Source organism: Squalius cephalus (genome assembly GCF_949319135.1).
Source record: "Squalius cephalus genome assembly, chromosome: 16".
Taxonomy (NCBI): domain Eukaryota; kingdom Metazoa; phylum Chordata; class Actinopteri; order Cypriniformes; family Leuciscidae; genus Squalius; species Squalius cephalus.
In genome coordinates, this window is record NC_137137.1 from 29,689,963 (window position 1) to 29,717,057 (window position 27,095).

At 36.8% G+C, this 27,095-nt stretch overlaps 2 protein-coding genes across 4 annotated transcripts in view; one reads left to right on the top strand and one right to left on the bottom strand.

Moving 5' to 3' along the window:
- tprg1l (tumor protein p63 regulated 1-like) lies at positions 1-11,222 on the top strand. 2 transcript variants are annotated; one of them, XR_013823836.1, is made up of 7 exons: positions 1-320; positions 5,058-5,149; positions 5,618-5,668; positions 5,754-5,879; positions 6,345-6,498; positions 6,976-7,246; positions 11,087-11,222. XR_013823836.1 is itself a non-coding variant. In XM_079896464.1 (6 exons), the coding sequence occupies exons 1-6, from the start codon at positions 120-122 to the stop codon at positions 7,168-7,170; spliced, it is 819 nt and encodes a 272-aa protein (XP_079752590.1). In that variant the 5' UTR covers positions 1-119; the 3' UTR covers positions 7,171-9,819. The 2 variants fall into 2 exon arrangements, 1 of the variants encoding a protein (XP_079752590.1); XM_079896464.1 differs by lacking the exon at positions 11,087-11,222 and having other exon boundaries at positions 6,976-9,819.
- The window catches only part of wrap73 (WD repeat containing, antisense to TP73), a 20,014-nt gene continuing 2,666 nt past the window's right edge, over positions 9,748-27,095 (bottom strand). Inside the window, exons 4-13 of one of the 2 annotated variants that reach the window (XM_079896456.1) lie at positions 25,648-25,764; positions 21,512-21,584; positions 19,664-19,767; positions 18,549-18,635; positions 17,994-18,128; positions 17,811-17,888; positions 16,496-16,598; positions 14,290-14,415; positions 12,505-12,696; positions 9,748-11,163 (exon numbers count right to left, since the gene is read on the bottom strand). In XM_079896456.1, the coding sequence (XP_079752582.1) occupies positions 11,054-11,163; positions 12,505-12,696; positions 14,290-14,415; positions 16,496-16,598; positions 17,811-17,888; positions 17,994-18,128; positions 18,549-18,635; positions 19,664-19,767; positions 21,512-21,584; positions 25,648-25,764 (1,125 nt within the window). In that variant the 3' untranslated portion in view covers positions 9,748-11,053. The remainder of the gene's footprint in view (positions 11,164-12,504; positions 12,697-14,289; positions 14,416-16,495; positions 16,599-17,810; positions 17,889-17,993; positions 18,129-18,548; positions 18,636-19,663; positions 19,768-21,511; positions 21,585-25,647; positions 25,765-27,095) is intronic. The other variant, XM_079896457.1, reaches the window with a different exon arrangement.

Genomic DNA, 27,095 nt, shown 5'->3' on the forward strand with positions numbered 1-27,095 from the left:
CGTAGAGTGGAGTAGGTGGGCGTTCCCCTGCGCAACACAGCGCTGCTGGAACTAAGCGGAATCTCTTCAGTCTTCACTTCTCACTGATACTTTCAGCTTGTGCTCGACGCTTTGGTGACATGCTGCAGCTGAATGACAGTGTAGACCCCGAGAGCCCGGGTGCGGCTGTCTTACACCCGGGGGACTGTGATGATGGGCTGGAGGTGGTGGCCCGAGCTGGAGCTTCAGTGGCCTGCTGTACCCCGCTTCAGACCCTCACGCCTTTCCATGTCCACAACCCAACCATGCGAGCTAAAGTCAAAGACTACTTCGTCTTTAGGGTGAGTAAGTAATCCAGTATTTGCTATAAAACGTCCAAGGTTGTAATCTGTGGAAATGATTTGTTTGGTAGTGTGTTGACAGGGTTGTATGTCAAAACCTAGGAAGCTGTCTACCTAGACAGCCTGGATGTGCGTCATGGGCGTTTATCGGGAGAGCAGTGACAAAATTCATAGTTTAAACGTTCAATTGTTTTTAATTTGACACGTTATGTAAGAACGCAAGAACGGGTCCTATATGGCCAAAAAATTCCCATTCTTTGCCCGAAAATGTGATCTACGTAGGGAGCACAACATTGTGACACCGCCATTGATTTGTGACATTTAACAGCAGTCTCTTAGCTGGAATGAAGTGCAGTGAGAAAGCTCTACATACAGTGACTATATAACATTAATATGAGTCTAACTACAATTATGAAGCCCACCTAACATAACAAAACTCACTGACTGTAATATAGCATTCACATAAAGTTATTTTAACCAAAAAAAAAAAACAGAAAAAAAAAACCAGTATCTTAGGCTATATGCTATACTATTTCATTTTTGGTGGACAAACAATGAGTCAAAAGAAATTATATTGCTGGGAATTTAACTGTACTTATGTTAAAAAAAAATTAATGGTTACACCATATTTTACAGTATGTGCAAGTACTGGTAATGGGTCAAGGTTAGGTTTAGGGATGGGATCAGGGTTAGTAGCTAGTTATAACCCAGTAATTGTAATTGCTATAATAAGTACATAGTATGTGTGGAACAGGGCTTTAGAATAAAGTGCTACCAAATTACTTGTTTACTTTGCTACAGTGTACTTATTGTGTTCATGTTGTATTGCAAAACACTTCTGTTGCTAATGATGTGGGATACGGTTTAGGTTACGGTAAGGTTTGGTGGTATGTTTGAAGGTTAATTCGTCACTAGAAATGATCACACTAGAACCAAATTGTATTGTGGGAAACAGTTTTCCATTTTACAGTGTTGCCGTGTTATGTTTTGCACATTTTTGGCATATATTTTTTGTGATGTTCCTAAATTTGTAAATTGCTTTGTATAAAAATGTCTAAATGAATAAATCTAAATGTAAAGTACAGCATGTTAGTTTTGTGTGTACGTGTGGTTTCTGCTGGTTCAGAATTTGATCATACATTTAGAATAAACTTAAATTAAATTTATGCATCATTATTATTTCATTAAAAAGAATTGTACACAGATTTTACACACAAATACTTGCATATGCGTGTTTAGTGACCCAGTGACTTTATAGCCTACATTAGAAACAGTTGGAGCAGTATGGTATCATGCTTGTTTTCGATCTTGAGCTATATGTATGATCTTCATCTAATTATGTGGCCTATAACAGTGGTCCTCAACCAGGGGATTGGAGCCCACTAGGGGGCCTCAGCAAACTTCTAAGGGGACCTCAAGATGACTTAAAGAATGACAAAACAATAGGGCTGGGTTAAAAATATTGATGTCTCCATATAAGATAGCCTATATGTTTGAATAAAATCAGTCATGTTTTTGTGACAGCCACCATTTAAATGTTTATGGATAATAAAAAAACATAATTATGTCATTAAAGTTAGAATCATAACGTTATTGTTTCATGCTTCAGAAATGTGACGTAATTTCTGGTAGGGGAGCATCGATGCTCTCTGGTACTTGTGGTGCATTGTGGGATTTTTTTTTTTTTTTTTAAGGGAGCCGAACGTTCCAGTGCACTGGACGGATTTTGCGATTGAGACTTATAATGGAGAGTCTCAAGAGTCCCCCAGTGCCCTGACTACTGAACTAGGGAGCTGATTGAGACACACATTAGGAAACTAGGTTAACTTACAATGACAGGGAACAGGAACAGAACAAAACCAAAACACAATTAAACTAAACATATATGTGACAACCTGATACATAATAATCGATATCTAATAAAATGTAATCAGATCTCAAGCTTGTGAATTGAAATGGAATCAAATCATGAAATTTGTGTCTAACAAACAAGCATTAAAAACAAGCATCAAAATAAGCTAAAACAACTGAAAATAAAGAAATTTCGTATTTTTATTCACCCCACAACTATTTTTTTTCTTTGAAGAATCTGTGTTTAGTTTAGTTTTCATGGACTTTCAGTTTGCGTCAGTTACCTGTTTCCTGTGTCACCTTTGTTCCTAGTTTCTCGCCAGTCATCAGTTACCATGGACACTCATTCATTCATCACATCTTTCTGTTATGTTGTTATCATTATCATTGTGTATTTAAGTTCCTCTGTTTCTCAAATTCAGTGTCCAGTAATGTTTGTGCCATGCACACAGTGTTGCATTGTTTTTTGCTCGTTGGATTATCTTTATTTATTAAACTCAAGTTATTTTGAACTTTCGTTTCCCTTCATTATCCTTGGACACTAAACGTTACAGAATACTGGACCTAAAAAGAATTGAAGATGGATCTTGCCTCCATTAATGTCGCTCCAATAGGGAGCTCTAACAGACCCAACAGGGCCACTATTTTTATGTTTCAGGGAGGTAGAGACCTGGAGGAATATGTAGAAGAATTCACCAGCGTCAGCCACCTCGCCATTGCAATGTCATCGCACTCATGGAAGGGTTTTGGGTCGGACTCGATGACGAGATCCGGCTGGTGATGCCTTGGGGAAACTCCTGCTGGACGCTGGCCGAGTACATCAGCTTCGCCCTCTGGGTCAATGGATCTCCTTTTACTGTTGGCGAGGTACAAGAAGATCCTGCCGCCAGCGTCCAGCCCCACTCACCATCCGTCAACACCTCAGAGCCAGACCCAGCGCCCACGCCCGCCGCGGACAAAGAGACCCAGCCATTACTTGCCACGGATATAAAGCATGAGCCTAAGCCCGCAACGGAGTTAGTGCCAGCTGCAAAGTGCATCCTGGAAGAGATGCCTGAGGTCCCGTCTGATTAGATGTGTGAGCCGGCCATTACATCCGTGCCTGTGGGAGTTTTAGTGGAGCTGGAAGAGGAAGAATGGCTAATTGACTGGAATACAGAGGTAGTGCTTCCCACCGGACATTCTCTGTCACTGGTCTCCTCCTGCACTGATGTCTCTTCATCACCTGTCTTGGTCCTGTCCAGCACAGAGTTGTCCTCATCAACACTGCAAGTTCTGCCCAGCACAGTGTTATCTTCGTTGCCACCATCCCTGTCTATCACCAAGTCTGTCTCTGCACCTAACCTTCCTCTCCTGTTCACTTCACCAAAGCCAGCCATTTCCTCGACCCAGCCTCTGCTGGATTCCTTCAGCCCTTCGTCTCCGCCATGCAACCCAGATCTGCCTTGGGGCTTTCAGTCACCACCTCCTCCGGGACATGGGGATTCCCTGGCTCTGCTTCGTCCCTCCAAGGCCTCAGCTCCACCTCCACACTGGCTCCTGGGACCTGGGACCATCGTCCCTTCAGCTCCACCGGACTCCCTCATCCCACCGGCTTTGCCCTGGTCACTCGTCGCTCCGGGCTTTCAGCTGTGCTCCATCCCTCCACCCCTACGGCTCCGTTGGGCTCCTCCATCCCTCATGCAACCCACTGGCTCTACCTCGGCCGCTCGATGCCGGGACCACGCGTTTGTCTCCTGGTCCAACGACGTCGCCGGGTCTCTCGGCCCATCGGATGTCACATGGGCTTCACCATCTCCCTGCTTCACCTTTGTTGATCGGGCTCAAATTACCGTCTTGGCTCCTCCTGCCTCTTCCTCCTCACTGTTGTCATGGATCTCCTCCACCCAGTCTCCTGGTTTGCTCTGAAATCTCGTCGGCCGTCAGTACCATCCTGGATCCTACCACTATCCACACCTCCATGGGTCCTCCCACCATCAACTCCTCCATGGGCCCTCCCACCGTCATCTCCTCCATGGGCCCTCCCACCATCATCTCCTCCATGGTGCCTCCCGTAATTTTCTCCATGGCTTCTCCTGCCGTCTGCTCTGCCCGGGTCCCATGTCCATCTCCAGAACCTCTTCCCTTTTTTCCCCAATCTACCCATCACAGCGCAAGGCCTCGCGTTCTGTCACGATCTGTGTGTTTAGTTGGGTTTTCATGGACTTTTAGTTTGCATTCTCTCCTTTGTTCCCAGTTTCCCGCCAGTCCTCAGTTACCATGGACACTCATTCAATCATCACACCTGTTTGATATGTTGTCATTATTATAATTGTGTATTTAAGTTCCTCTGTTTCTCACATTCATGTCCGGGATTGTTTGTGCCATGCAGACTGTTGCGTTGCTCATTGTATTATCCGTTTTGGCTTTATTTATTAAACTCTGTTATTTTGAACTACCTTCGTTTCACATCATCATCCTTGGACAGGACACTAAACGTTACACTAGGAACTAGGATTCCACTGTCTTAGAAAACATGAATTTATGAGGTAGCCCAATTAGAAAGGTGAGATTTCGAAACCTGGAATAGTTATAAAATTAATTTTCCTAGAAATGCAAAGCTCTAAAATATTTTAACAGGTAGAAATTGAGGTTAAAAAATGCTTATCCTTTAACCTTGCTCAGTAAACACAAACAACTAGACAAGTCATGGGGCTTTGAATATTGTTGTGGACAATGGGGGACCTTGAAGTCAAAAAGGTTGAGAACCCCTTTTAACTACATGGTAGACAGTGTATGAGTTGTATCTTTCTTATAAGGATGTTGATGTATATTTTTTTGACATCCATGCTAATTTGATGTAGTTTCAAGCATCTAAAATAGTTGCTCTGTTTGTTCTCGTCCCAGCCAGGAACCATAGAGCAGGCAGTCAATGATATCCGCACGGTTGCCTTGCCTTCAGAAGACGGAGAGGTTCTTAGTGTGTGGCTGCTCGCAGAGTGAGTCTATTGCTTCCCTTTCTTAGGACATCTACAGATCGAAACATAATATCAACACCTCAAGAGCGGCACTAACCCTGCTCAGGAGCCATATTTCATAACCCGGGGTAAAAAGCGGCGCAAACCCTGCTTCTAAATTACAAGTCTGAAACGTTACCTTACCCAGGGTTATAAGCAGGGTTTAGAGCGGCAATAACCCGGGGTTAAGTGCAGTGTGAAATGTAAATGTAATTAATGCAGTATTATGTAAGTACAATGGAATATGAATATAGTAATCTGCCAGTACTATAACATACATCAAAATACTGTGATCTAATAACATCATTGTTCCATGGTACCAATACAACATGGTATGCAGAAGAATTTGAGCTTGGCAGTTGTATTGGGCTTTCAGAATGAGAATTACCTCTTGATGAAAACTGACAGATATATCCGTTCAGATCCATTTCTTTTTATATTTCACCACAGAATTGATCACTGGAACAATGAAAAAGAAAAATTGGTTCTTATAACAGAGAGGTAAGTATGTCATCATTAAAAATGATGTTTAATACATTTGTAGCAGGAAACCAGTCCTGAATGAGATGCTTCTGTTATGTTGTAGGTCTTTGTTGGTGTGCAAATATGACTTCATAAACCTTCAGTGTCACCAGGTCATCAGAATTTCCTTGAACGCTGTGGACACAATCTCTATTGGCGAGTTTGAGTTTCCTCCAAAATCCCTCAACAAGTAAGACACTTTCGTTCTCAAGCATTTTTGGCCCAGTATAGCTGCTCAACATCTAGACAAATATCTGAGGGATTTTGTTAATCACCCAAACATTGTTACAAACTACACAGCCCGGACAAAAAAAAAATTGGATTTAAATAGTCAAATGCTTAATAGTCTATGATTGGAACATTACTGCAGTGATTATTATGTTTCTAGCATGTTATATGTTTGGCACTGAGTCGAGACCTTTAATGTCAATACAAGATCTTGACAAAAAATGCATGCACCTCTTGATGGAAATAACATCACAACATTTAGGGTTAGAAGAACATATAACATGCTAGAAACACAATAACCACTGCAATAATGATCCAATCATTTACTTTTTGACAAATAAGCATTTGCCTATTTAAATCCAAATAGCGAGATTTAGGTAGTATTATACTGCAGGATAGTAGTATAATCAGATGTGTGTGTGTGTAGGAGAGAGGGAACGGGAATCCGTGTCCAGTGGGATAAGCGACCAAGACCTTCATTCATAAATCGCTGGAACCCCTGGTCCACTGACATACCCTTCGCCACCTTCACTAAACACCCCATGGCACACGCAGATGAAAAGGTGGCTTCCCTTTGCCAGGTAAATGTGCTTTAGTACTAGTGCTGTCAAAAATATTGTTTTTCCCCCCTATAGATATCAATACTGAAATGTTTGAAATGGTTTCAATACTCCTGTTCCGCATTATTGATACACTGATATCAGCTGCGTTCTCACTTTCTCCTCTCTCCAATATCGAGCTGACACACACCTCAGTGTATTTTAATTAAATTAGAGGTCGACCGATAATGAATTTTACCGATAACTAGGTTGGCCGCGCTGGCCGATAAATTGTAGAAGGGATACTGAATGAAAACAAACATTACACATAAAATAGTGCTGCACTTTATTACAAAAACAATGTTGACAATGTTGTCTTCTGAACACAAAAGAAAAATGTTTGTTTTTAGTACATCACTGTCGTGTAAATGTACCATTAATCTCAGATGCTAAAATCGTTCCGTGTGCTCTTCATACTATATGCAGAAGTCAGATAAATATTTATTTTCTCCCTTTCAGCTTGAGAATTTCAAGACCCAGCTCATCCAGGCGGTGAAAAAAGCCCATAAAGAATTCCCCATCCCGGGACGAGCCAATGGCGTGCTGATACTGGAGCGGCCACTCCTTATCGAGACTTACCTGGGCATCATGTCCTTTATCAACAATGAAGCCAAACTGGGCTACGCCATGACAAGGGGAAAAATCGGCTTTTAACCACTGAATTCTCTCTCCATCTCTGTCATCCTCCAGTCAAGTGCTGTTTTTGAGTGATACTGCTTCACTTGAGTATGTGAGTTGAGTACATACTTGTTTTATTGTTTGGATGTATATAGCGTGTGAAATGTGCCAGGCAGTAAGGCATGGTCACTGCGACAGGATGTGCCTAGATGAACCTGATGCCAATCTGTGTGCCCTCTTCTCTATTCACAGTTAGTAAAACAGCCTTTCTAATGTGGTTGAATGGTTTGGAGAGGCAGTTTGTGTCTGTTTTATGGCATGCTTTGATGACCATTTAATATTTTTAACAAATATTGTGGCAGCCGATTAGTTTGTAGGTTGATTGAATGACTTAAGGAAGATGCGCTTCAATTTAGATCTGCTGAGGGTTCACCTTACGCCGCTCTGCTGACTTACTTAGGGGGCGTTTAGTTAAGACACTTTCTTGCATTCGAAAACACCTAGACTGTGCACTGGACTGAAACGCAATACTCATAGAAGTATGCTCAAAAAAACACACAAGATGCGATGCAATGAACAAAGACATCCATGCATGTGTATGACTATATACTGCAGTTAAAAAAAAACTTCCAAAAGCGTTTTACCAAGCGAACAGTTAAAGCACAGTTTGCTAATTACAGCATTGTCGCCAAAAATATAAACAATAAATTATAAAAACTTTCTGACCTCAGGGTGAGGGCTAAGACTTGTTGCGTTCAAGATGTTGCATTCTGAACATTTACTTTTAAATATAGGATTTCCAGTTGCGATGAATGATTATTCCTGCAGGTTTTGCGCGTCACTGATCTATATAAGTGGCCCTCTCATAAAGCTGCCTGTCAATACCAAATTGACTTCAACGGTCAAAGACATACAAAATTATGTCAAAATGCCTGTCTTGCTGGGTATTCAGGTAAACAGTCACAGTATATTGGACCTGTGCATTAGCTCTTAAAGTGACAGCGGCCTAATAAACCTGCTGCTTTCTCTCATGTTAATAAAAAGGAAAAAAACAAAAAGAAAATCACTCGCTGATCTTGACTGAATAACTTTTGTAACTTTAATTGTAAGCATTAATTTGTCTTTAATTTTTACAATGAAAACTATCCAGTGTTGTTTTATATTTGATTAATTTCATTTCTGAAATATTTCTTACCTGAACAGTGTTAGACCCACCTGAAAACTTTCATTTCTCTTTATTCTATTGTCTTTATTTGTGCTATCGCTTGCAGTTTTTTCTTTTTTTTCTTATTTTATTACTGACGGTTTGCTTGTCTCTTTTCCCCATAAATCTAGTTCAACGATTCAAATAAAGCCTCCTTGTGCTGTGTATAATCTATTACAAGAAAATTAACCAAATATTTTGTGATTTTTGTTTGCACTTTAATGTAACTTAACACATTTAATTCAAATTTCGCAATTGATCATAAATAGTTTTTACGAATTATTTTGATGGAAATTCATTTCTTTTTTTTCTTTTTTTTTTTAAAGTCTAGACCCACAAAACTTTTCACAAAAAAAATTCACATTCAGTAGAATCTACTATGCCGTCTTCGCAAAATGTATTTTCACAAAGAAATGCCTGGGTCATATTTCACCTGCAAATCAAGTAAAAAAAAAAACAAACAAAAAATATTTTGCATAAAGACAGTTAAGCTCAATTCTCATTAATGTAATGTGTAACAAATTATTGAAAATAATTCTGTGTGGACACAATAATTAAAAATCAGATAGAACATGGTTTTCCAAACAGAATTATCTCTTCAGAAGAGTCTGATTTAATTTGCTTGGAAGTCCATGTTTTATCTGATTTTTAATTATTGTGTCCACACAGAATTATTTTCAATATTAATAAAAAAAACATGGTAAGATTGATAGAAGACGTGTATTCTCAAATGTGTCCACAGGAAGCACCTGCCTGACATTTATTTTCACACTCGAAATGTTCAAGTCCCGTGGCTGCATATTTCAAAGTGAATTTCCGGTCTTATTGTGGCTACTGTAAACTTCATGAATGTACTACTGTTACATGTTACACTCGTTTTTGTGTGCTTTATTGATTATCCATGCCTTATTTATTCAAACTTAATGTAGACAAGTTGGTTGTACCCTTCTTAGGTTACAGAAAATATGGACGAGACGACATTTAAAGCTAAAATGAAGTTATGCTTTTAATTTTTACCTAAGGCAAATAGATAAGCTGTTAATTCCTCAGGTGATGTTGGTCAACAGATTGGCTTTTAAAAAACATTCTGACCATGAAGGTTTCCCGCTGTTGAGCGATTACGGGTTCAGAGTATTTTTCATGCTTATGCACTTTTGTTTTTTGCTATGCATAAAGAAATCGTGGTATTCTTGTTGAAATGAAATATCTTGTTTGTTTGTTTGTTTTTAAACAGGCACCATATACAGTATATATTTTGTTTTAATGTAATGCAAAGTTGTGCATGAAGATTATGCCTGCAACTTAATAGGTGTAAAATTTGTAGATCATAGCCTCAATTCACCAAAATGTAAGCACTTTTCCCTCTGTTTAAAAGCATGTCATTTTTTTTCAAGTGGTAAATTATTCGATTATCCATTCAACCATGTTATTAATTTATAATACTGTTTGTATCACCCAAATAAAATCTCACTCTGATCTCTTCCCCCAAATTTCTGTTCAATTTTTTTTTTAATTTAATCATTCTGGATTTACCTAATTTTTTTTATTTATTTTTTTATATAATTTCTGTAATAAACATGCTTTAAGTAACTAAGTAATCATGGTTATTTTAACTTATTTCATTTGTAGGGAGTCTTTCATTTTTTTCAAAATAATTTTGTTGAATCTCAACCTGGCAAGAACAAAAAAATCAAAAGATTTTGATGACAATTAAGCACAATTCCACACAAATTGTCATTAATGGGATGTAAAAAAAATAAAAATAATTGTATACAGTGTCCTTGTTTCACATTTTATGTAGATCCTGTAGTACTAACTATAAATTGTGCATAATTTACATGCAACTAACCCTAACTCAAACACCAATCCTTAACCCTATAATAAGTACATAAGTATTAATCAGTACTTAAATGTATAATTACATTATAACACGGACACTTTAAAATAAAGTGTAACCCAATTTTTTTGTAAAGTATTTATGCATACAGTACTAGTGGTATTTACTCTTATTGCTGATTTTGATTAAATTCTTATTTTAATTTATAATACAGTAGTCCTTTAGTAGTCTATTACAGTAATAAGAAACATCACTAAGCAAAACCTTGAGGTAAAACATCCAGACAATATTCAGAGTAATAAGCATTTTTGTAAAATGTTCTTGTCAGGTGTTGTGAGACTCACTTGTAATCTCTGTAAAAGAAAAACAATTATGGGAAACATCAATGTAGAAAACTTTATTACAAATAGATCTAAATTTTATAAAAATAATTCTAGTTTTGAAACATTTTCAGGAAAAACAATGAAATACAACAGACAACATTATTGTCATGAAGCAAAAGGCTTCACATTCATTAAAAATCACAGCAAATCTAAAGTGACAGATTAGACTTTTGATTGTACGATATCCTTGGTCCTTCACAGAGCATGTGTAACATCTGTTTAGCTTGTCTAAGGCCATAAGCAGCAGATCCGAGTGAACACAGTTCACGGTAGAATCACACATATCTGATCAATATTTTACTCATAGCATGTGCTGTTTTGACAATCAACATTTTGTGTCAAGATGAAAATGTAATAAAGACCCTACCTGAAACCCACTAGAAAGTGCTGAGGTATATTTGCAGACACAGTGTTTTTGTCTAGAGTTCTTTGGAGATCAGTCTCTCAGTTATATTGTAGAAACAGACTCTTGGGAGTGTGATGAAGTGCTTTGGTTTATTTCTCCTCCTCTGTTTCCATGTAACACAGACAGAGCTGCTCTTTTGAGAGGAGGATGAGTGAGCTGCCACTGCAGTGCCAAAATAGAGACTGTACCTGGAAACTGCCTGTGAGGAAACAGAGAAGAAGTTAGACTTATCCACACAACTTCCTTTTATGCAAGCAGCTTCCTGTATTGCTTATGAGCTATTAGCTAACACATTTCCTAAAACAACTATATATATGATCAAAAGTTGTAAAAAAAACTGTCTGCATAAATTAAACACTATAAAATAAAATCAAACATCTGAAATTCTAAGTAAACTTAGGCATCACAAAAATGGATATTTATTTTGAGATGTTAAAGATTACATTTAAAAGCATTAATAAATTCTAATAATAATTATAGAAATAAAATAATTTAGATAAAGCATGTATAATTAAATATCCATTATTCAATGATACCAAATAAATTACACAAAAAATCTCTAAATAATCAGCCAACATTTTTATTGATTATGGTGATTAATAAATTAAATTATGGAACATTTTCATCTTGCTGGCTTTGTTGGTATTTTATAAATTAATCAACGAGAGGTTGTACATGACAGTGATTTTTCCATGGTTAATGGGCAAAAACATCCACATCTTTTGCATCAGTGGAAATGTACCTTCCTATGTTCATCCAACTCCATGTGGTGAGACATGTGAAATATATCACATCAAGCCACTTAAAACGAAAATATGAGAAATCACGACATTTTGCATACATACATATATATATATATATATATATGCAAAACTATTTTATGGCCAGTAAAAAAAATATATTTATAGCAGGCAAATTTACTGACAACTGGCAGGTTTGGCATAAAGTTCATTTTGGACAATATATGTGACCCTGGACCACAAAACTAGTCTTATGGGTAAAATTGTTTAAATTGAGATTACGTCATCTGAAAGCTGAATAAATAAGCTTTCCATTGATGTATGGTTCGTTAGGATAGGACAATATTTTTCCGAGATACAACGATTTGAAAATCTGGAATCTGAGGGTGCAAAAAAATCGAAATATTGAGAAAATCAGCTTTAAAGTTGTCCCTTTCTGTTGGCGACTGTGCTGCATCCACTCACACAATTACATTTTTGATATATTTAAGGTTGGAAATTTACAAAATATCTTCATGGATCATGATCTTAACGTAATATCCTAATGATTTTTGGCATAAAAGAAAAATCGACAATTTTGACCCATACAATGTTTTGTTGGCTATTGCCACAAATATACCCATTCGACTTATGACTGGTTTTGTGGTCCAGGGTCACACATATATATATATGGTGCTATTTGCTAACGGTGCTATTTGCTTTATTATAACAGAGAACTGTAAGTGTTGATTAAGCAATTATGTAAAAGCTTGTTTGAAAGTAATGTTGAGTCAAGAACTGTGGTGAAACTGGATCCATACCTTCAACTGGTACATTCACAGACACACAGCCAGCTGGCGACCACAGATACACTTTGGTGTTTCCGGTGCAGAGCGCCAGCCGGGGTCTGCGTGGGTCCCAGACAAAGCAGCGCACAGGACCTGTCTGTTCCAGGACGGCCAGCAGACCGAGTCTCTGCATGTCCCACACCCACAGGCTCTGAGGCATGTTATCTGACAGAAGATGGACACAGCGTCAGCATCTCAATGACAACACGAGCCTATAAAGCACAGTTGTTAGGACATCTGAATAGGAAGAGTAAAGTCTGTTTAATGCAGGGGAATTTCCCAGGAAGCCAGGGCACCAAATGGCTCTGAAAATCCGACTCAGGTTGGCACTGGGAGAATGTAATGCTTCTCATAATGGCTATTGTTGCCAAATGGAACAAGGGGCATGAAGATTTAGATGAACTACACAGAAAGATAGAAAGGAAACGTTTCTGTGAATTATACTATTGTCTCCTAGCCTGGAAAACTAATAGAAATCAAGAAAATCGTAAAAAGTAGTCAAACCTTTTTAAGGAAAGACACTACAGGCAAAACCACAGTTTTTTCAGGCACTGTTCAATTTAGTGAAAAGAAAACATCCAAAATATACATTTATGTGTTTATTCTATTACACTTTATCTGTTTGCATCAGTACATTTCAATTACAATATATACTTTATAAAGGCCATTTTTTCATTATTTCATTTTTTTTTTCCTGCATTGAGCCTGAAATCTCTACTTCAGTTTCAGTTTTAGCCCTTACATACAGCAAATTCTACATTCTAAATGTTTTTACAGGGTGCTTTGTTCAATTAACTATGGAAGCTTGTTTTCGCCACAGTATAAAAAATTAAAAAGGTAAATGTGACTTTTTATCTCACAATTCGGACTTTTCTTCTCGTAATTGCTAGTTTACATCTCGCAGTTCTGACTTTTTATCTCAGAATTGCGTGATATAAAGTCATAATTGCGAGATATAAACTCGCAATTGCGAGAAAAAAGTCTGAATTGTGTGATATAAACACAATTCTGAGAAAAAAGTCTGAATTTTGTGATATAAACTCGCAGTTCTGACTTTTTTCTCACAATTGCGAGTTTACATCTTTTTTTCTCAGAATTGCGAGATATAAACTTGCAATTGTGAGATAAAAAGCCGCAATTATCTTTTAAAATGTTTTATTCTGTGGCGGAAACAAGCTTCCATATATAACATTAACCTGATATGTATTGAACATTTTACTCCTAAAAACGGTGAAAAATTAATTCTGGCTGCTGAGTTTTTTCTGATTTTTGGAGTGATTAAAAGAGATTTCCAAAATCCATTCTGTAAAAAACGTCAACTTTAATATTTTGACAAAATGAAACAATGAATTTTAAACCTGGCTCTATTAAATGTTCAGATTTCTATTCTGAAAATGTATGCAAATTAGTGCATTTTTAATTAGATAATGCCTCATATTTGAACAAAATATTTCAGAAAACTTGTAATGCAAAACAACTGTCTTAATGTACTGTGATTAATCAACTAGGGAAAGTATAGTGATATCTATTAGTTACTTTTTGTAAATTAGTTACATCTGTAGTGTCTTGCCTTGAGTGAATATATTTGTAGTTATGCACAACTACAAATAGCTCTTTGTGATCTATCAATGTATAAAAATCTGCACGTAGTAATCCAAGTGATGGAAATTCATCGGTTGAAAGGTGGGATCCCTGCTTGGTTCACATTCAGGACTCATGATTGTTTCATGAATCCACTACACACACACACAGCCTCACCATTCTTCGTAGCAAGGTAGCGATTATCAGCACTGAAAGCCATAGCAGAGACGCCGATTTTAGGGTTGGCACGGTCTGGATCGGGCTTGATTACTGGCACCTGGGTTGGCAGCTGTGTGATCTCATCTGAAACAAGGTATTGAAGTCTATCTGATCAAAATGTAATAGCATTATTTTCACAGTTTATTTGTATTTGCCCACCTCTTTTATGCTAACAGATTGTGTGCATTAATGCTTAAAGCATATTTTACAATTTTGTAGGTTTCTTACACCAACCACTGTCATATCTTCAATGTTGGGGAAAGTAGTTCCTCCCTAAAACAGTAACTAATTGCATACTTAGTTACTTTTTAATGGAAAGTAATGCCATTTCTGTCAACATGGGTACAGGAGAGGTGTCAGTCAATAAATAGGAAAACAAAGCATTACTTGTTTGAAAAAGTAACTCAGATATTTTGTTGCAAATTTAAAAGTAATGCTTTACTTTACTAGTGACTTGAAAAAAGTAATCTGATTACGTAACTTGCGCTACTTGTGATGCATTACTCCCAACGCAGCATATCTTGATTTTTTATTACCATTTTCTCAATCATCAAAAACATGCACTCCAAAATCGATATAATAAATCCCAAATTTTAATTCTGAGAATAAAGTATTAACAATAACAACAGTATATATATATATATGCTTACTGTGCTCAGAAATGACGAGAGCTGTCCAAAATTGTTACAAAAAGCTCCAATCTGATTGGCTTGCTTCAACAAAAATTCTGTGGTTAAAAAATGAAGTACACTAAAAAGTAATTAGTGCAGCACTCTATTACCTATATATTGCATCTTGTAAATGCACATCTAGGCAACTAAAAATAATAGTGTTACATAGTCTTAAGTCAATGAATCTAGTATAATATATGTATTAATAAAAATAGAAAATAAATTTGATTATTTTTTATTTCTAAAGCTTTAGTACCATTTGTTGTACTACCTTTGTTTTAATTTTAATTTTCAAATAATCACTGAATTTACTATCAAATATATTCTGTTAATTACCCAAAATTTTTTGCCTGAAATATAGCCTGGACATGTTATAGACATGTAATATAGCCACCCCCAAAAAAGGCTATCTTTGGTACTGTACCATGAAATTTGTCTTTGTTGTGATTGACTAACCTTAGCATATAACATCTTCAAGTGGCGGAATAGGTGTTGATTTATAAATTACATGTGATATACAGCAGGGCTCAATGTTAAGCCTTGTCATATGTGCTTGTCCTTCAGAGAAGTAATCGGTCATTCACTTTAAAAGTAAAAAAAGTAGCTTTTCCTGAAATTTTTTTATTTTTTGTGTTGTAAATATAATTTATTCTGAAGCAATATTCTTACATCAGTGTTCTATCAGCACTGGCATATTTAAATCTGCCTATTTGTGATATTTACCCAGAGGTAGGGGTGTGACGAGATCTCGTTATTAAAATGTGCGGAGACTTCTCGTCGAGGTGAAAAGCTGTCTCGCGATATCGCCATGATGGAGCGTGAGGGTGAAATTAGCATAGAATATGCCACCGCTACGATTACATTACCTCCACTGTCGGTTTTGCTTTGTGTGCTGAAATCAGAGTGATGTAATGTGATCAAATCAGAGTCATTCTCGTGTTTTGGTGATTCCCTAGACATTTTTTTTGTTTTTGACATTTTAATTGGGCTACTTGTCCGGTTGGGCGAGTAAAACTCTCTTTCACTTGCCCCTTCAAAAAATCCACTCGTCCCACTCCACAAGCATTAATGTCTGTCAAGCCCTGTACAGTTTGCTCAAGTTTACAATACACGACAAAACGTTTCAATAAATGTTCAAGATGGACTGGAGAGAGCTTTGCATTGTTAATGTGAGAGCTTGTCTACACATAGTACAACATACTCATCATTTTAAAAGAGTAAAGAGTTCGAGGGCTAAGTATGATTGTAACATGAGATCTCCATTGCTATGACGTTGATAAGATTTATGTAGTGTATCTGCAGACCTTCGTCAATAGTCCAGCAATAGAAATAGTTACTTATTCTTAATGACCTGCCACCAAGTGAAATCTCTGGAGTCCACCGAGGCAGTGCTGTCAGCATAGCAGGTAATATTAGTGCAAACACCCTCCTTACAGTAGGAACATACTGTAGTTTAACTACCAAGAACTGTACACAAGATTAATGAAACTTACACTTGCTCTGTGTGCTAAATAGGGAATTATCCACAGTCAGCTGATGAATAGAAAGATCTTCACTGCCCACAACAGGTCTTTTCTCCACTTCCTTAAATACCACCTAGAAAAAAAAAACTGTTTTCGATTATAAAAAAAAGACAGATTTTTTTCTAGTTTACTTACATTTTAGACTTTTTCAATAAGAAAAATGTAAACTCAAAATCACACAAAAAGTGTGTTCAGTTTTATCTGAAACAGATGACCGTGAACGTGAATCTGGCAACATTTTATTATGTTGGTTGCAAACAAGTTTACTATGTCAGAACAGTCATACATATAAAGCTGGTTATGTGATGCAAATGTTAAAATGCATTATGATACAAATCATGCACTATGGTAAAAGTGTTTTGAGGTCATAACATAGTATTGTGCAAGGAGCACATGAAAATAAGTCTTTATTAATCGATCAACCGCACCTAGTTATAGGTATGTTTATGAAGTTTTGCAAAAAATATAGGCAGAGACATTTTCCAATGAGTTAAGCCTGTAAAAGTGCTGTTTAAAGTGCCCCTATGATGCTTTTTTGGATATTACCATTAATTCAATATAGCTGTTTGTGAACGTAAAAGGTCTGCAAAGTTTCAAAGATCAAAATGCATGATAATGCTATCATGATACGTTATTGTCGCTCAAAAGAAAGAACCGTTTCTGAACTGCCTGAAACGGGTCATCAGTAATTCCAGTCTTAATTCTTGTGCGAACCTTTGTAGGTTTGTAACACATTTGCATAATGCCAGCCTATGGTCTTCATTGGCTGCCGGTGAACGTCATCTACTCAAACACAGTAGTTGTAGCTGAGGCCTGGAAGAGTTTGGTTCGTGTTGTTCATGTTGAGAAGACACTGTCTTCTGTGCTGCCAAAGCAAATCCACTTTGCATGCACTTTAAAAGGTAGAGGACTCGGACTCGAATTAATGCTGTAAAATCGACGTCATCGTTACAGTTTGTTTCACAGCGTTGAGGAAGTCTCCGGAGCTAAAATTCAAATATGGTAATGGGAGTTTCTTTTCTGATTCACGCTGTAAGCGGGTGACCAATCACAACAGACTAAGCCATCTGACCAATCAGAGCAGAGCAGGCTCTCGGAAAGAAGGGGTTTAGAGAGACCGGATCGTTTATCGAACACTGTGAGAAAATGCATATAAACCTATTGTAGGAGAACTCCAAAACAAAAAACCACAATATAGAGGCACTGTAAAGTAAAGTAGAGAGTTTCCCCCCTCATATAACAGTCCTCCCCCCCTCAGACATGCACTCAGGAGAAAAACACCTACAGCTTTGGTGTTTACGATGGTGGCTGGATGCTCAAATTCTGTGATCTTCTTCCAGGTGATGTGATTCAGGATCCTAACCTGATGGAAAAAGCCCATCAAAACTCTCTTTTATACAGATTATATAATATTAAACAGATAATAGATTTTTTAATAGATTTTAATAGACTTTAATAGATTTCCTACCTTTTCATCATAGCTGCCAACAGCCAAGAACTGGCTGCTGGGACTCCACGAGACAGACTTTATGCCTAGAGACCACTCATACGCACTGAAGGAAGACAACAGTCGGCCATCCAGCGAATATAACAATATTTTATACTGCGGAGAGAAACCGGAGAGTTAATTGGATAAGTTAATACTTCACAATTTTATTAAAATAAATTGTTTCAATGATAAAAAGTCCAAATCTGTTTATCAATGATGAGAGGCATTCAAACCCCTGTGTCTGCATCAGACAGTTTGAGTACCAATCGTTCAGAGTATTTGATGCTTATTGCGCTTAACAAAATTAAGCTCCAATTTGAGTTTGGTTGGATTTAACAAAAATTCTGTGGTAGAAATGACGTAGATTGCGCTCACAACTAATTAGTACATCAGTCCAACTGATAATTATATAGAGTAAATCTGCACAGAAAGGCACATCCAGGCTACAAATAATAATAAATCTTATGTAGTACGGTCAATGACCAGAATCTGTGAAAGAAATCTTTAGTGACCATAAGCATTGATTTTCTTTACCTCGAGACTGTTGTCCCACACCGCAAGCACACAGCCGTTCGGAGACCACTCCAGCCCTGCCAGATCTTGAGTCTCGCTCTCAAAATGCTACAGACAACATGGAAAAATTTTAGTTTTTGCAATAATTGTAAAGTTTAATAAATATTTATTGTACTGGCTTTATGCTGATTTTAATTAAATAAACAATCTGTATTTACTATAAAATATAAAATATATAGTTATTTAAAAATGTTATGTTTTCATGAATACCCAAAAAGGTTATTTACAAAAAGAGATAAAAAATAAAATAATACTTATTTTTAACGAAAAAGTAGTAAATATTAAAATAATTGTGCCCCCAAAAAAAGGGTAGTTCTTTTAAAACATTATAAGAATGTTTAGTAACACTTTACAATAATAAAGTGTTATAAAAAGTGTAATAAATTTATACATTAGATTAAAATAAAATATTTTTCATTTCATTTTGAATAAAAAAAAAAACAAATTAAAACATTTGATTAAAATAAATAAATAAAATTAGCTTTAAATAAAAATAAATAACTCCATAAATAAAATCCATTTGATTAAAGTAATTTAAAATAATTAAAATAAACTACATAAATCATTTAAATAAAACTACATAAATAAAACTTGATTTAAATAAATTAAAATAAGAAAAACAGTATAAAAATGAAAAGAAAAAAAGAAAGAAATAATATTAACTAAATAAATCATTACAAAGATTGAAAAGCCATAAATCAATTAATTTTAACAGATAAAACTTTTGATCTTAAAAATGTATTAGCAAAGGTTTAGATTGACATCATCTAAGATTAATAAATGTTGTAGAAGTATTGTTCATTGTTTGCTCATGTTAACCGAAATGTTTAATTTAAGTATTTGAGAATCAAGTCATTCATCTTCATCTGAAGTGATATAATGATATTTTGCCACTTTTACTAATGAAGACAATAGACAAAAGGGCAGGGGAGATTTCAGAAGAAAGAAGGGTGGGAAAGATCAGGCTGTATTCTCCTACATCTGCTTCTCCTGCTCAACTTTTCTGGAGCATGTATGCTAACCATCAGGCTACAGCTTTGACACAATTGCATACTACCTTTGATAGCTGTACTCACTCTGAGAAGATGCCAGTCATCACACACAAACACACTGATGTAGTCTTTACACTCCCGTCTCTCCGCTAGAGCCATATAACGGCCATCTGCAGTGAAGTCCATACCTGAAACACATTTATGCAGTTAAAGCCTAAATAGTCAACCATATATTCTATAGTGCTGACCGGGGCACTGTTATAGTATCCATAGTATAGCATAGTATAGAATTTCCTACACTCCATGACGCTTTGTGCGAATTATGGGAGTTACTTCCGTTAAACTGTAAACAATCAGCTAAATGTTCGCTCTGTGAACACAATAATAAGCATTTTTAAAAACTGTGAACAATGAGATGACATTATTCTACTCACCCTTCAACCATCAAACATTAAAAGGGAAATTTAAAGGTGTAAAACCATTAACAAAGTACAACAACAGACCATGGATAACACCAAAAACTTGATTTCTGCAGCAATATTGCGGACTTGTTAAAATATAACTGTATAATATATGTACGTATGGTAAAATATAACATAACCTTAATCAAAAATGTTCATTAAATTTAGTATTTACTAGCTCTAGAAGCATTCCAGTACACACTGCTAATAGGGATTAGAAGTGAAAAGGGGAGACAATGAATTTTTAAAGCATTCGTGTAAAAACAAACCTGGAAAGAGACGTGAGGATTTGTGGAGAAAAGCAAGAGATTCTTAGTGCATTCGAGTGAATTATTAATGGGATATATCATAAATTAAATCGGGAAAGCAGACCACAAATGCGCAGTATAGCTATGTTGTCCTTTTTTACTGTTACAGTAGAAGCATGGTTTCAGTAACTGTAATGGCAAAAAAACATATATAATTTGACAGTTACACTGCAATTCAAAAATTTGGGATCAGAAAGATTCTTTAAAAAGAAATTAATATTTTTATTCGGCAAGAAGTCAAGGACACATTAAATTGATCAAAAGTGAGAGTAAAGACGTTTACATTGTTACAAAAAATATATTTCAAATAAATGCTGTTCTTTCTATTCTATCACAGAATCCTGAAAACTGTATTAGTTCCCACAAAATATGAAGCAGCTGCATGATAACTATCAGATATGTTTCTTGATCATTAAAATGGTCACGTGACACTGAAGACTGAGTAATGATGCTGAAAATTCAGCTTTGCATCACAGGAATAAATGACATTTTTAAATATATTAACATACACAAGTCATTGTAAAAATATTTCACAATATTGCTGTATTTTTGATCAAATACACTGAAAACACAAGTGTAGTTAGCTTGAGGTGTAGCAAACTCCTTTTTTAAAAAGTACCTTGTTTGTCATTGAACTACTTTACATGAGCTACATTGTCAACGTAGCTTCCCCAACACTGGACGGAGGTCAATTATGTTAGGAATGGAATTGTGATCCATAACTTTGACCCATGACTGCGAACAATAAATGGCTAAAATTTTCATAATTCACTCTGGTAGACAGACAACACAATGCTAGCACAGAAACACCTTTCAACACAAGTTTTCCATCAGCTGATCTGAAGGTTACAGCTCAATCCACAGCGACAGGGGTGACGGATAACTCAATCCACACTCTGCTGGCCAGAAAATGACAATCTATGGCAGTAAGGCATTATATGAACCCAATGTCTTCTGGAGTGTTACGAGGACTATGTGCCATTTACCAGCTGTCTATGAGAGCTCACGCTGGGTAGACGTCCAGGGACAAGACTTATATTACAGGTAAATATTCTCACATGATTCATGTGACCCTGTCCTTACATCTCCACTCCCACAAACAGTTTATAAACTAGCTATACCCCTGACTAGTATAACTAGTTCATGTCTGCACTTACACTCACCTTTCTGGCAGGATTTAGGATACTTGATGTAGGATACGGATTTTGTGCAGAGGGACCAGACGGTGACTCTCAACTGTGAAGATAAAGCAAAAAAATTATAGGGACATAAATATTTAAATTTAATGATACAAACCCATTTTGTACCTTCAAGTTGTCAACCTTAAGATTAAAACACAGGTCAGTGGTGTACAAGTTTAAAGGGTTAGTTCACCCAAACATTTTAATTATCCCATAATTTACTCACCCTCAAACCATCCTAGATGTATATGACTTTCTTCTTTCAGCCAAACACAATCAGAGTTATATTAAAAAAATATCCTGACTCTTCCAAGCTTTATAATGGGCATGAATAGAGCCTGAGATTTTGAAGCCCAAAAAGCGCATCCATCATAAAAGTAAGACATACGTCTCCAGGGTATTAATAAAGGCCTTTGAAGCGAAGCAATGCATTTTTGTAAGAAAAATATCCATATTTATAACTTTATAATCTATAATCATTGGCTTTCGGTAACGGCCGTATGCGAGTCTAGTTCCGGCGGAAGAGTGACCTCTGACCTGAGGCATGACGCATTGATGAACGCAGAAGCGCAGACGATAGAGCAAAACAAAACACCGGTCACGAATTTAAAAAGTCAAAAATGTTTAATTTTCAAAGAGAAATGATGGAGGAGCTTGAGTTTGTTGCCCAGCTCTGTTTGTTTGAACCGCGAGAGGCGTCTGTTATGAATAATATGGATATTTTTCTTACAAAAACGCGTCACTTTTCTTTAGAAGGCCTTTATTAACCACATGGAGTGGATTACTGGATTACTTACTATGGATTACTTTTATGATGGATGGATTCACTTTTTTGGGCTTCAAAATCTCAGGCGCTACTCGCTCCCATCATAAAAGAGTCAGGATATTTTTTAATATAACTTGTGTTTGGCTGAAAGAAGAAGAAAGTCATATACACCTAGAATGGCTTGAAGGTGAGTAAATTATAAAATGATTTTAATTTTTGGGTGAACTATCCCTGTAAGCACCAGAAAATCCCCATTAAAAAGAAAATATGGCTGCTAGCAGCAATTATTGGGGTTCAAGCGCTTTAAGGACTTGTGTAAAAAGATATTATGTTTAAATTAGCAAGCATGGAACCACTTTGATCATAGATGGAAAAGAATAATTACAGCCAATACAGGCAATTTACAATATACTTTTATAAAGTCTGTAAACACATACATCAGAGAGGAAAAAGACCACTTTTTGCACTTTCAGGCCATTTATCACTGAAATAGTGTTTCTTTGCCTTTTAAAGCCTGATCTCTGTAAAATTGTATTGTTTGTATGCTTCTTTAGAATCATATGGCGTATATGCTCACCTAATTTCGTGAAGTTCTACGTAGAGCAGACCATATTTCAGTAATTTAAATGTAATTTAGCATAGGAAAATATAGCGTTTTTTTCCCTTTATAACAGTTCAAGTGGCACCTACGGCCCAATGTCCATAAAAGTTTCCATGCTTCTTTAGAATGATGTGACGTGCACACCCAATTTCGTGAAGTACTACGCAAATCAGGCAGGAAGAGGGCCATTTTCAGCCATTTCATGGAATATACCATAGAAATACAGAATTTGTACACCTTTTTAACAGTTATAGTCCCACGTATGGGTCGATCTCCATAAAAGCTTGCATGCTTCTTTAGAATTATGTGCCGCATGTACTCACCTAATGATGCAAAGATCTGAGTTTCCGTCTAGGAATGATAGGCTTTTGGTTAGACCTTGCCACCCCTATTTTCAAAATGACCGAGCTATAGCTATCCAAAGTCCAAACAATTTTTAACAGTGGAAGTAGAGGCAAAGTTGTTAAAGTTGAATGTAAACTTTACGCACGATTTACAAATCGGTGGCCGATTTCTTTCTAATTTCTCACAGGCCTCTAGGGCCGTGAGTCAAACAGCCCCAGCGAGTTTTGTTCCGATCGGCCTCCTGTCTAATAACTGCTCAAACTCCATTGGCCAACCATCTACCACTTTTTTCGAGATACACAAATGTCCTCAAAGGCAGTCTTGGCACCTTTGGCCGAAGAAACCGCATTCCAATTTTCAAATCAATCAGACGTAGGGTTGCGTAGTTATAGCCATTTTGATGTTTTTTTCCATGTTATAGCGCCATCAAGTGGCCAATCGCCGCATGCTTTTCCACATGACCATAGAATGAGCTCTTACATACAGTATGTGCACCGAGTTTGGTGAAAATATCTCATACAGTTCACGAGTTATAGCCATTTTAGTAAAAGTGGCTCCTCCCACTTAAACATTTTTGGCGGCCCTTAGCGACCGTGAATGTAAATTTCAACTTTTTTTATAAATTGACAATCAGACTCCAGAGAATCTTGCTGCACTGGTTTGGTTACGATTGGACCAAAAAATTAAGTAGGTTTTTCAAAAAAATCCAAAATACCCATAAAAAATTTGCCAGGGTGACGATCGAAGCCGAGGCATGCGAATGAGCGATTTCGTAATTTCCACTGCTGTAGCGCGCCTGTCGGGCTGATCGGGTTGAGTCTTGGTGTCGTTGTATATGGTGTGAGTACTACCGACTTATGGTTTGGTCAGCCCGATCACTTTTAGGGGAGAACGCTGATCCTAGGAAAATTTAACAATTACAATAGCGTTTCAGCGCTACGCGCTTGAACCCCTAAAAAAAAAAGTGGTCCATGCAACCTGTGCATAATTACAAATCTTCTATAGCCATACGAATGTCTTTAGTCTAAGAACAGTCCAACAACTTAAAGGGATAGTTCACCCAAAAATGATCATTCTGTCATAATTCAGTAAACTGGCCTGGCGTGAACAACAAAGCTCTACTCAAAGTCTACTGATGCCAGCAGCAGATACCGTATTAGAAATCTAGTATGTACTTGCCACCTTTATATTGTTCAGTTGGAATCCTTTAGGTGGCACCCTAGAGAAGCAAGCTGACTTGAATTGTCTGTGATTTCAGTCTTTGTACAATTTTCAAACAAACAGCCATGAATATGTACCATTGCCTCACACAACTTTGCTTTAAATTTGACCGTTGCAAAATTACTTTCATAAACACTGCATGTGCTGTTGTTTAAACAGACAGTGTACTGATTATTTATGGAAGCCTGTAACAGAGACGTCAGACGGAAGACAACAGACAAGTGTCCAGTCATCATTCACCCTCACACACTCTAGACAAACAGCAAGAATTCCAGACAGACAGACAGACAGACACTTCATTCCAAGTGAATTGGTGAACACACACACACACACACAGCTGTCCATCATCTCAACACCTGTCAGTAATTCTTGGAATCAAGTTTAGGCGACAGACGACTACTGCGGCACTCAGCCCAAGTGTAATCCAGACAGACAGAGAGAAAGAGAGAAGGAGAGAGAGAAAGAGAGTGGCACTGAGATTTCATAATACACTACCGTTTAATAGTTTGGGTTCAGTAAGGTTTTTTATTAAAGAAATTAATACTTTTATTCAGTAAGGATGCAAAAGTGACAGTAAAGACATTTATACTACAGTAATATTTATATTACAAAATATTTATATTTCAAAAATAAAAATATTTAGGTTTTTTTGGAATTTCTATTCAATGAGAAGAAATGTTTCTTGAGCACAAAATGATTTTAGAAAGATCATGTGACTGAAGACTGGAGTAGAATTAATTAATTATGAATTTTTGAAGAATTATTAATTATGAAGTTTCACAATATTATTGTTTTACTGTATTTTTGAGCAAAAATGAATGCAGACTTAATGAGCAAAAGAGACTTCTTTAATCTTACCAACCCCAAATGTTTGCGCAATAGTGAACATGGCCATTTTTTATTCATGTAGATAAAAACATTAACAAAAAATACCATGATATTTTGCACCTAGTGCTATTGGTCCAAAATATGGTGGTATTATTTTTTTGTTTTTATTGTATTTTGCTATTAACCAGACCATAAGAAGTCATTTTCAGAAGAACAGAGTATTCTGACTGTGACCCCACAGAATGAATCAACAGAGTTGAACTCAGTCCATGGACAGTCTGTTATTTTCAGGTCTTCGTTTATGGGCAGCAACAGTTGACACGGTGCAGAACTGACTCCTCCTACCGCCATACTTACATTGAACTCAGTGGTGTTGAGTATGTGTCGCCCGTCAGGACTCCAGCGTGACGAAACTAGTCCAATCGAACCCTCGTCTATCTTACAATGCCAGTCCGGCTGCTCTAGAGACCATACCTGAGAGCGAATAGAGAGAAACACAAAGGCCCTTCACTAACAAACATATTTGAGTCCTGTTGTCCTGTTGAATAGCTCAACATGAAAGACTGGCACTGGCTTCCCTTACAAAGGTAAGGTAATTTACTGTGTAAATTAAACTATAGAGAAATTGTATCTAATTGTTGAAAAAGTGAAAATTAACGTATAACCTAATACTTACAATTTCTTAGAGGGGTTATTAGGCTGAAGCAAGGGTTACTGAACAAACTCTTTTAAAAAAAAGGTTTAAAATTGTACCATTTGTGCAACAGATGTGAATGAGACCTCAAATTTGTCTTGTTTTAAAAGATCCCCATCTTGATTCAAACACACATGCGATCGTATTCCTAAATCACAATTCTGCTATGTCTATTTAACTTTTAGAAGTACAGCGAACATTTGAATCTGCGCTTGAGCTTCTGCTGATCCAGAGAGAGCAGTTGTCATGAAACCGCTTCACAAACAGCCTTTTCAACCACATAGTATAATTATTTCTGTGCTACAATAATTGAAAAAGAAAGTACTGGGATAAAAGTTTATAGTTCATATATAAACACTGATGTCTACGGAAGCGATCAAAATAGAGTAAATTACCTTTTGAAAGTAACTTGATGCTTCAAATAAAGATCGTACAACTACCTTGTTACGCCAGCAACACTTGGCGACAAGTGACTGTTTAAAAATATCTGTCATTGAATCATTCATTCAAGAGATTTGTTCAAAAACACTAGCTGTGTTCATTCACTATTCCCTACATTGCTGGATAAATGGATGATTCAGCTGCAGGCGCCATCCTCTGGCGAGACTTGGGAATTTATTCGGAACGACCCTCACAGTGCATTATGGGTATTCTCTAGTCATTGAGTGTACGGGCTGAGTCGGAAAAAGTAAGTTGCTTACTTGTTGCCTCGCTGTCCTAATCAGGCAATGACTTTGAATGCAGAGTTTGAGCACGAAAGTACCTCACGAAACTGATTTCAGAAAGACTTCTGAGGCAGAGTAATGGTTTAATGATCAACTGTAAAATACTGCGAGCTTTGGTGAAAACTAAGTGAATATTTAATTACTACAATAGTAATTTCACCGCTAGAAATGACATCAGAAGTGAAGGTATCTCAGGAGACAGGAAGCGAAGCTAACATTGGATTCGGACGTGCCTTGATGCCTTCCTACCTTGGATTGCATCCTCCGAAGGCAGCATTTTTAAGTTGTACACTTGTTATTGTGGTGCATTATGGGATTGAATGATTGCACTCGATAACAACCACTATGGTTAGGGTTAGCTCTATTTAAGGGTATGGGGGGCGATT

Excerpts from the sequence above, each read along its gene's own strand:
- tprg1l (XM_079896464.1), top strand. The coding sequence starts at position 120 with ATGCTGCAGCTGAATGACAGTGTAGACCCCGAGAGCCCGGGTGCGGCT. Across the intron at positions 5,150-5,617 it reads AGTGTGTGGCTGCTCGCAGA|AATTGATCACTGGAACAATG; the intron begins GTGAGTCTATTG and ends ATTTCACCACAG. Across the intron at positions 5,880-6,344 it reads CCTCCAAAATCCCTCAACAA|GAGAGAGGGAACGGGAATCC; the intron begins GTAAGACACTTT and ends GTGTGTGTGTAG.